General features: G+C 36.7%; 1 protein-coding gene and 1 long non-coding RNA gene across 2 annotated transcripts in view; one reads left to right on the top strand and one right to left on the bottom strand.

The window, feature by feature from the left end:
- Positions 1–4,150, top strand: part of LOC108377868 (uncharacterized) — a 7,775-nt gene extending 3,625 nt beyond the window's left edge. Inside the window, exons 3-6 of the mRNA XM_017634158.1 lie at positions 1,594–2,212; positions 2,274–2,914; positions 2,975–3,121; positions 3,225–4,150. Coding sequence (XP_017489647.1) covers positions 1,594–2,212; positions 2,274–2,914; positions 2,975–3,121; positions 3,225–3,373 — 1,556 coding nt within the window. The 3' untranslated portion in view covers positions 3,374–4,150. The remainder of the gene's footprint in view (positions 1–1,593; positions 2,213–2,273; positions 2,915–2,974; positions 3,122–3,224) is intronic.
- A 689-nt stretch (positions 4,151–4,839) lies between these two features.
- Positions 4,840–6,722, bottom strand: LOC108377869 (uncharacterized). Its single transcript, XR_001849370.1, has 2 exons — positions 5,735–6,722; positions 4,840–5,543 (listed from the first exon to the last, which is right to left on the bottom strand). It is a non-coding gene; the product is annotated as an uncharacterized LOC108377869 (long non-coding RNA).
- Between the last annotated feature and the right edge of the window lie 2,408 nt (positions 6,723–9,130).

The following is a 9,130-nucleotide window of genomic DNA, read 5'->3' as shown; positions in this document are numbered from 1 at the left end:
CATACCTCTGATTGTTTAGATGCGATTTTTTATATAAGTATGTAACTCCTCTATCGATGTATGCAGATGTATTCAAAAGCAGTAATCTGTCAAAGTAAAATTTGCAGATGTTCATGAAAGGTATGAAGCCTTCGGCATAGCCGAAGACAGCGCTGCTCTCACTTGTTTTTTTATTATTTTCACAAGTTTATCCATTTTCATTTCCAGCAAATCTACACACACGCACAAACAAACAAAAATATTTAATTTTCAAATCAAAATTAGTCAGTTGTCAAAGCCGTCGTGCGTTGCAATTGTGTTTACTCTGACGGATTCACTGCAGCAACTGTACAGCTGTTCACCTACCGCCGACCGCTTTACCACCGTACAGTGGGCAAAAAAGGTTGCTGTGGACAAATTAATTTTGAGAGCCCAAATATGAACCGATTTCAAATTTCTTTTTTTTTTTTTAATAAAACATAGTTAAATTTCGCGTCGATCTATCCGTGGCTATCTTTTAAAAAAGTTCTGGTTTTTTATTTATTTATGTTAAAAAATTAAGAAAAAAAAATTAATAGTTTATTAAATATTGTAGGCATTTAAAATTCCTGTCAAGTATTTGCCAAAAAATTGGAAGCATTCAAACGTAAAATTTTTTTTCTTTCATTTTTCAAAAAATCGCCACAGACAGATCGACGGTAAATTTAATGTGCTCTTATTAAAAAAAAGAGACTTGAAATCGGTTCACATTTGGGCTCTCAAAATTAATTTATCCACAGCAATCTTTCTTGCCCCATTGTGCGCCGTCCGCTGTAATTCTGGGTAGAGCTTAATGTATTCATTTGTTAGTGGGGTTGCCATCCTTTTCAAATAGGTGTCAAACGAAAGAGATTGACTACTATTTATTAATTTGTGAGCAGGGGTACCATCTTTTTCAAGATTCCAAGATATTCAAAGTTCGTTGGACTAAAATATGAGATACTAAGTGAACATACATACATATATGTGCAATAAACTTTAATTTTTTCTAGTGGGGTTACCTTCTATTTAAAAATGTTTACCTTGAGATATGCAATAAAGTTTTATATTTGGGGTTTAGGGTTACCGCCTGTCTCAAAAAATATATATCCACACCGTTCGTTTCATGAAAAAGATGAGATGTGAAATGAAAGGTCTTGGTTTCCTCTGGAGTAAGGGCAATAGGTATTGCAAATGACTTGCTGTAGCGAGAAGATGTTGAGAAAGATAAAAACAGAAAATTAATTTACATTCATTTATTATACGCCCTTTCTTCACAATATACATATTTTTTTGTTTGTTAGATGCTTTAGTGAAGACAATACCCATGGTTCCTACAGATTAGTCTAATAAATTTCAATAAAATTTTAATTTCTGGTAAAAGTTTGTTTTGCATAAATAAGGCGCAGGGTCAAACGGTTAATGTGGCCGGTGTATATTTCAGTGCACCATGCTTCTTACGCGGATAACTATGTATATGTGGCTCTTTGACGTTCCACAACAAATAGACATTTTTATGTACACATTCGGAGCGTAGTCTCCAAAAATCTAGCCGCAATTAAAAACTCTTACTCATAAACATTTTACATTTTACAGTTTCTCAACGTATCGATCCAATTCTGAAGCTTCTCAAAATACGTAAGTCCCCCGATGGTATTGAAAGTCTACCAGATACGCCGTCTATTAACAGTATATCCTGGTTTCCCACCTCCCCAATATCTACACCGCCGCCGACTACAAAAACGCCTAGCACTCCTACTATGTCATTTCTTTCACCTTCATTTCGCGAACCTTCGGGAGTGATGCCTGCTTTTTCTACCAGCAAGCGAAAAACCACAATACCACAGACGCCCGCGCCAAAATGCTGTACATTAAAGGTGCTGGCAGAACCGCCACCAGGAGAGCCCATACGCGCCGACATTGTCTTCATACACGGGCTGCATGGTTCTTTGGTAAATACATGGAAGCAGGGATTATGGGAGAACGAACGTCAACCGGAAGGTTTCGAACGGCCACCAAAACCACCAGTACGACCACCTAAACGGCCAAAGCATTCACGCGCGGTCTTGTTGCATCCACCACACAAGCAAAAACGCGCGCGATTCGCGCACAGCGACTCCAATCAGCGGGCAACACAAGAGCAAATGGAGTATGCTGAAGTTAAAGATTTGGATGATGGTTTCTTCGACGCAACTGAACAAGAATTAAGAAATGGGTACGGTAATTATGAAGTTCGTATGTAAAAATTTATAATTCATTCTTTTGAAATTTTTCAGTATTTCCTATGTTTGTGGCGCACCACAAGATGTAAAAAACTGTGATGGCATCGAATACAGTTTTCCCACATTCCGCTTACGTCTGAACGACAATGGCCGTCAACTGCAGGCTGAGTTCGAAAAGATGCAAGAAAGCGCTGCGAATGACAATGCCCCACACTTGCAGCCGCCACAACAGCAGGCGAACAGCGGCAGCAAGCTCAAAAATTCAACCAAACCCACTTCCGATGATCCGAATTATTCCAAGTGCTGGCCTGCTGATTGGCTGCCCCTAGACTGTCCTAGTGTTCGTGTCATAGCGCTTAACTACACCACCGATCAATACTTGTGGCGACCACTATGGAAAAAGAAGGAACCACGATCTAATCTAATTGAACGTGCACGCGAAATGACTGAGCTGCTGATCAAGCATCGTATCGGGTATGGTCAGCCGATCGTGTGGGTGGGCCATTCTAAGGGTGGCCTGTTTATTAAGCAAATCATTGTCGACGCATGGGAGAGTGGACGACCGGCTGTGGCGCCTTTATGGCGTTCCTCACGCGGTGTATTCTTCTATTCGGTGCCGCATCGTGGCTCTCATTTGGCTTGCATTAAGGCGCCGCTCCTAGCGCGATCCATCGAGATGCTGGATATTGAGAAAAGTGAGTGAGCCACGTTTGTTGTCCTAAAAATAAGAAACCCACTAATATTTTCATTTCCAGATAACAAATATTTATTGGATTTGCATAGACGCTTTGCGGGTCTATATCACTTGGGTCATATTAAAATTGAGGTGTTTAGCTTTGTGGAGACTGCATTAACGCTGATGTCTGTGCTCTATCTGCGCATTGTGGGCGTGGATTCGGCAGGTGAGTAGGATATATAAAGTGTGGAATGCTGACAGTTTTGTCCTAAATTCATTTGTTTATTTAATTGTCGGTTCTTATAAACTTGTCCTTGCATTATTGACAGATCCTGGCTTTGGTGATGTGTGCGGCATACGCTTGGATCATCGTGAAATTTGCAAACCACGCGGCAGAGATTGTATTCTTTACAAAGAATTGGTTAAGATGATTAAAAAAGTTATTGAATTTGATGAACATAAGTCATTTAGTGACTAGAAACTGTTCGTACCTTATTGGATTAAAGTACAATAGATAGAAATAGTATGAGACCAAAAAATAGTAAATATGAATTACAAAAAACGCAAACATATTTACACGTATATACTTGTAGAAATAAAGTTAGTAATGTATATTTCGCAAAATATGGTATACATACATATGTATGTGTATATTATATACTTATGTAAAACATTTAGCATAGTATATATAAGTTATAAAGATACATATAAACTTAAGAAAAAGTTATTAATCGGATATTTTATGTACATAAATATTGTGATTCAACTTGAAATACTTACATACATATATTCAATAACACAGACGTGAATTTTGACTTGGGCAAGACTATTTGCATAAAATGTTTGCAGTAAAATTTGAAATTTTAAGGTTAGTTTTAAAAGTTTTTAAATGTAAAAATCTCTCCTGTTTTTTTATCCCCAAAATATCTAACGTAACGTTACGGAACGTAAATTTTCATTGTATAAATTTTTGTAAAGATTAGGTCCATTCAATATCAGAAAATTGTTACGAATTGTTGCTAGTACTTGCATCTTTTTACTGAAAATGCTTTCGATAACCAAAAAAATTTGCAAGATAGAGCGAATTCAAGAGCGTAACAATCCGAGAGAGCTGCAAATTCCTGCAAGTAAAAATTTTACTGGCAGGAATTTGCAGGAGTCAAAAAGTACGGTTATGTTTCGAATTCAAACGTAAACAAAGTGTTTAAGAGGATGATTTGATGAAACATAAATAGCGAAATGAAAATATGGATACTCAATTTAAATCGAATGTATATTTTTTTTTATGACGATGGGAACTATTCCGAATCCAAAAAAATTGTTCGCCAAAACTTAACCGTCAGAAAGTGTCAAAATAGCGCAAGTTGCAAGTTTTTACCAGTCTTGCGCGTTCAATAACTTTTTCTGATAATTTTCTCTTGCTCTAAATTTTACTCTCTAATTTTTTCTTATGTATGTATGTATGTATATACTTCTAAGCACTATTTAGGCCGCTGATTCCGAACGCAACATTCGTTTTTTTGTAAGTTGTATGTATATGTTTATTAACAGCTGCCGTCTCCGAGAGGTTAGAGATGCGAAATTCCACAGGGTAGGACCAAGGTTCGTTCTTGGTCACAGCGACAACAAAAAAAGTTGTTTACTAAAAGCTGTTGCTTCTCGGTCTATTTCTGCCATGAGAAGGCTTTTCATAAAAACTATTTACCGTTCGGAGGCGGCGTAAATTTGTGTAACCACATAAGGGCTTACGCCACAAATCGGAGGAGAAGCTCGGCCAAAAGCGTGGGAAAATGTGTAACCGCCAGAATATATGTACTATTGTTCATATATNGCTCTCTAATTTTTTCTTACGCTCTCGCTGCGAGTAACTACTTACTGGAAAAGTTATTGAATGGACCTATTGTTTTGAAACGGGTTTTAACGCAAATTAAACACGAATTTTTCGTCGAGTGTATTTTAAATTTTGACTTAAGCGCCACCTAGCGGGTCTGTTTTTTGTATGGCTATGTGCTATTGTGTTTCAACTACATATGCCAAATGCTGAACTAGATCTGTTTATAAATACTGCTATTCGAAAATATCTCGTTTCTGCCTAACATCACCAATATACTATATTATAGAAAGTAGTCAAATTGGTCCATAAATAAATTCCTGCGGTAGACTTTCCGCTGGAAACGTCCATATGTCAAGTATCGGTACTTTTGCCTGCAGGGTACGTATGTATGTATATACTTCTAAGCACCATTTAGGCCGCTGATTCCGAACGCAACATTCGTTTTTTTGCAAGTTGTATGTATATGTTTATTAACAGCCGCCGTCTCCGAAAGGTTAGAGGTGCGAAATTCCACAGGGTAGGACCAAGGTTCGTTCTTGGTCACAGCGACAACAAAAAAAGTTGTTTTCTAAAAGCTGTTGCTTCTCGGTCTATTTCTGCCATGAGAAGGCTTTTCATAAAAACTATTTACAGTTCGCAGGCGGCGTAAATTTGTGTAACAACATAAGGGCTTACGCCACAAATCGGAGGAGAAGCTCGGCCAAACGCGTGGGAAAATGTGTAACCGCCAGAATATATGTACTATTGTTCATATATATGTATGTATGTAACTCCAGATCTAAAAAGTATCCTCCAATATTGGAATTACCAACACCTAAGGAACGGAAGCTTATGTAAATATGGGCGCATGAACTGTATATAACAGAAAACTATAAACCAAATCAGACAAGGGAGGACAAAAATGCGCTCCAAAATACATATCGTTACCTTAATATTGAAACGCCCTAACTCATTTTCTTTTCAAATCCAGTATTGTAGAAAAGTATGCCGATAACTCACTANAACCTAAGGAACGGAAGCTTATGTAAATATGGGCGCATGAACTGTATATAACAGAAAACTACAAACCAAATCAGACAAGGGAGGACAAAAATGCGCTCCAAAATACATATCGTTACCTTAATATTGAAACGCCCTAACTCATTTTCTTTTCAAATCCAGTATTGTAGAAAAGTCTGCCGATAACTGAATAAGCATCTACTGAATTTTAAAAATATCTACTACAGCATAAAATTAGTGACATTCTTAAATAAAAAGAGCCTTTAAAAGAAATTCACAGCAAAAGATTTTACTATGTATGGAGGTTTCTCATCACTCCGTAAAGAAACAATAATTTTAGATATGTATGTACAGCATGATCTAAATCTAAAGCTAAGTACAAAGTAATGGCTGCTAGCCCAGCCCGTCTTTTATGCTGACTAAACGATTATTAACGATTGCTTCCATTTGTGTCTCACAACAAGGATATTTGTCTTCCTTGCAACTTTACTTAATTTCACTATGTTAAGTAATTGTAACAAGAACAAAAGGAGCTCATTTTTTTTGTTTGGATAAAGTAAGGTTTGATGACAATTTTAGCCTCCTAAGGCATCAACCCGAACTTAAAACTTTAAAACCCTTTAGAAATATTATGTGTAAACAAATATATACCAAAAGGTATTAGAAAATAGAATATAATCCAATTTCTACAATAGAAATATTGCACAATTTATAATAAATCTCAAACAAGAACGAATCTGAAAAAAAAACGAAGAATATATTCGGTATCAGCGACCTAAATATATCCTAGAAATAAATATGAATATATGATTTTGGCTGTAAACCAGTGTAAAGACAGTGTCACACGATTAGGCATTTACCCAAAATTTGTTACAAATTGTATCCCAATTGTGTGAATGAACAAATAGTTTTGTTTATCCCAATTACGAAAAACAATTTTTCAATAGAAGTTCGCGGTACTGTACCAATCGTGTGACTACAAAAAAATATTGTGGTGCCAATTTTTTTATTTTTTACCAAAAGCCCCATATAAAAACTGTACAAATCTGTACAAATGTACCAATCGTGTGACACTGCCTTAATACAATATATTAAATGTTTAACAAAATATTTATTACTTATTATAAAAATTATTGAAATGAACTTTGATATTCTTCATATATTATATGCTAATATTTACATATTACATAAGTGAAAAATACTTTAGGCTATGAATATTGACTAAAGAAATTTATGTAAATGCTTTACCAGCATGATTACTTAACGGTAGCGTGGTATTTAGATAGACTTTGTGATGAGCTCAATAAAATGTGATTATTATCAAAGAAACTACGATAGATATGTAGCTACATATGTGCATACGTATAATAAGATATTGTGCTAAGGAAATGAAAGCAATTTTTTAATTATGTGTGTTTATACATATAGTACCTAAGCATTATGGTACAAATATGTAACTTACCAAAAGTGTCAGAGTCAAATTACTTATCTTAATTTAGTATGTAAAACTAATCTTAATTGTACATATATGTATGTCTACGTTACAGCTGCAAAAGCAAATCAAATAAAAAATTAATGAGCGATATATGTATGTACATCCAATAATTAAATTTATATATGAGGCCTTGAGAACAAGAGTAGCCTAACTGACATTAAAAAAAATAAGTGTAGATTAAAATACATTACTAGAACCGAGGCGTGCCCTTTTAGCTTTCTGTTACCATAAAAGGTGATTTCGTTTGTCCCAAAAAATGGTTTTCTTCTATCGTGCAAACTATGTATGTTTACACTCAACCTTTTAAAAGTTTTGCCTACGTATTTACTTAGGGCAACCGACAGCTTTCTTACCTTACCTCAATGTTAGGCAGCCGCCGTTGATCGCCCACCAAGTTATCTAGTTCAGGTAACCTTGAGCCAGATCAAAAAAGGTGTCTAGAAATCGTCCCTTAACTAAAATTCTAAAATTTCCACATCGTCACATAGGCGATCACCCGACAGCCCACTTTTTCCAGTTTCTCCAGAACGTCGTTTACAACCGAAATCCGGAGCAGGGGAGAGAGCACATCACGTTGTGGAGTGCTTCTAATGACTCTGCGCTGAGTGCAGGCGCGTCCCCACTCTGCCGCGAAAGTTCTGTCCGCGGTAGTACGCCTTATTAGGTGGGGTTCAACACCCGGATTATGAATATGCTTGACTGTTGTTTCTGGAGTGACATTGTTGAAGGCCCCCTCAATATCGTAGAAGTAGGGGCCCTACTCATAATCTTTATGCAAGAAAGGTTCCTCTGACCACCTTACCAATGTATGCTCTCCTCTCTATCAGTCTCTCTAGAGTTTTAAGCAAAAACAAAGAGATATTCCGCCCGTCGTCATCGTTATCGTCGACGATCGTCAGCGCATCAGTAACATGGCTGCCGATGGCCGTATCGTCACTTTTACTGCCGATGACGATATTCAACATAGGGCGGAATGAGTGGCCTAAAATACCTAGGGGAAACACGTACGCCTTTTCCGGCCTTCAGGCTGAACGCAACACTGACTACCCTCCAAGCCTTGGGGATGTACCCGGTCTAACGCAGTTCGCATAAATAGGATACAACCAATTGCACGACAGCTTCAGATCCCTTCGCAGCTGCGCAGGTATGATGACATCGGTCCGCGGCGACTTTAATTGTTTGAACGAATTTATCGCCCAGGTCATGTGACGATCGTCCAGAAGATCTGAGAAGTACAGGACCTGGGCGAAGATTCTGAAACCAGTTAGCTACAATTTTCGAATCGTTATAGCACTTTTTGACGCAAAAACATTTATATCATGCATCAAAAAGTGCGATAGCGATCCGAAAATTGTCGCTACTTTACAATTTGATAGCAAGTTCTTCTGTCAAGCGTTATACAAGGTCAGTATTAATATCACCGATGATCTTTGTAAAAAGTGCAGATAGAATTTAGTTTTGGAATTCACCCGCGATGCAAGATTACATCGTTAGATTTAATCTTCACGTTTTTGATTAGCTTTGTGAATATGTTAGAAATGAGCATAAGGGGGTCCACCGAAACCAGTTAAGCTTTGAAACGGGTCTACGAGAAAAATAAGTTTGGGAACCTCTGGTGCGATAGTTCACTAGGTAAGAAACAACAAAACGCAAGTAAATAATTATTTGTTTCAAATAAATTATGTTTGTATGTATTTCAAATTTAGCCATTTCTGCATACAATGTATTTTTTAACATTAATCAGCTTTCTTTCTTAAGAATAGCAAGTGAAAGTAATTTTAATTAATTTGTAAAGTAATTTTAATCGTTGCTGACAATTGATAGGGAAAGTTGAGCTTTTCAATATAACTACATAAATATGTATGCATGTATGTATGTGTGTTTACATATCCATGCACAATCATTAT

Source organism: Rhagoletis zephyria, unplaced genomic scaffold (assembly GCF_001687245.7).
Source record: "Rhagoletis zephyria isolate East Lansing unplaced genomic scaffold, Rhagoletis_zephyria_1.1 Rzeph_scaffold_12868, whole genome shotgun sequence".
In the NCBI taxonomy this organism is placed as follows: domain Eukaryota; kingdom Metazoa; phylum Arthropoda; class Insecta; order Diptera; family Tephritidae; genus Rhagoletis; species Rhagoletis zephyria.
Note: the sequence above shows the minus strand (reverse complement) of the source record. Positions and strands in the feature narration are given on the sequence as shown.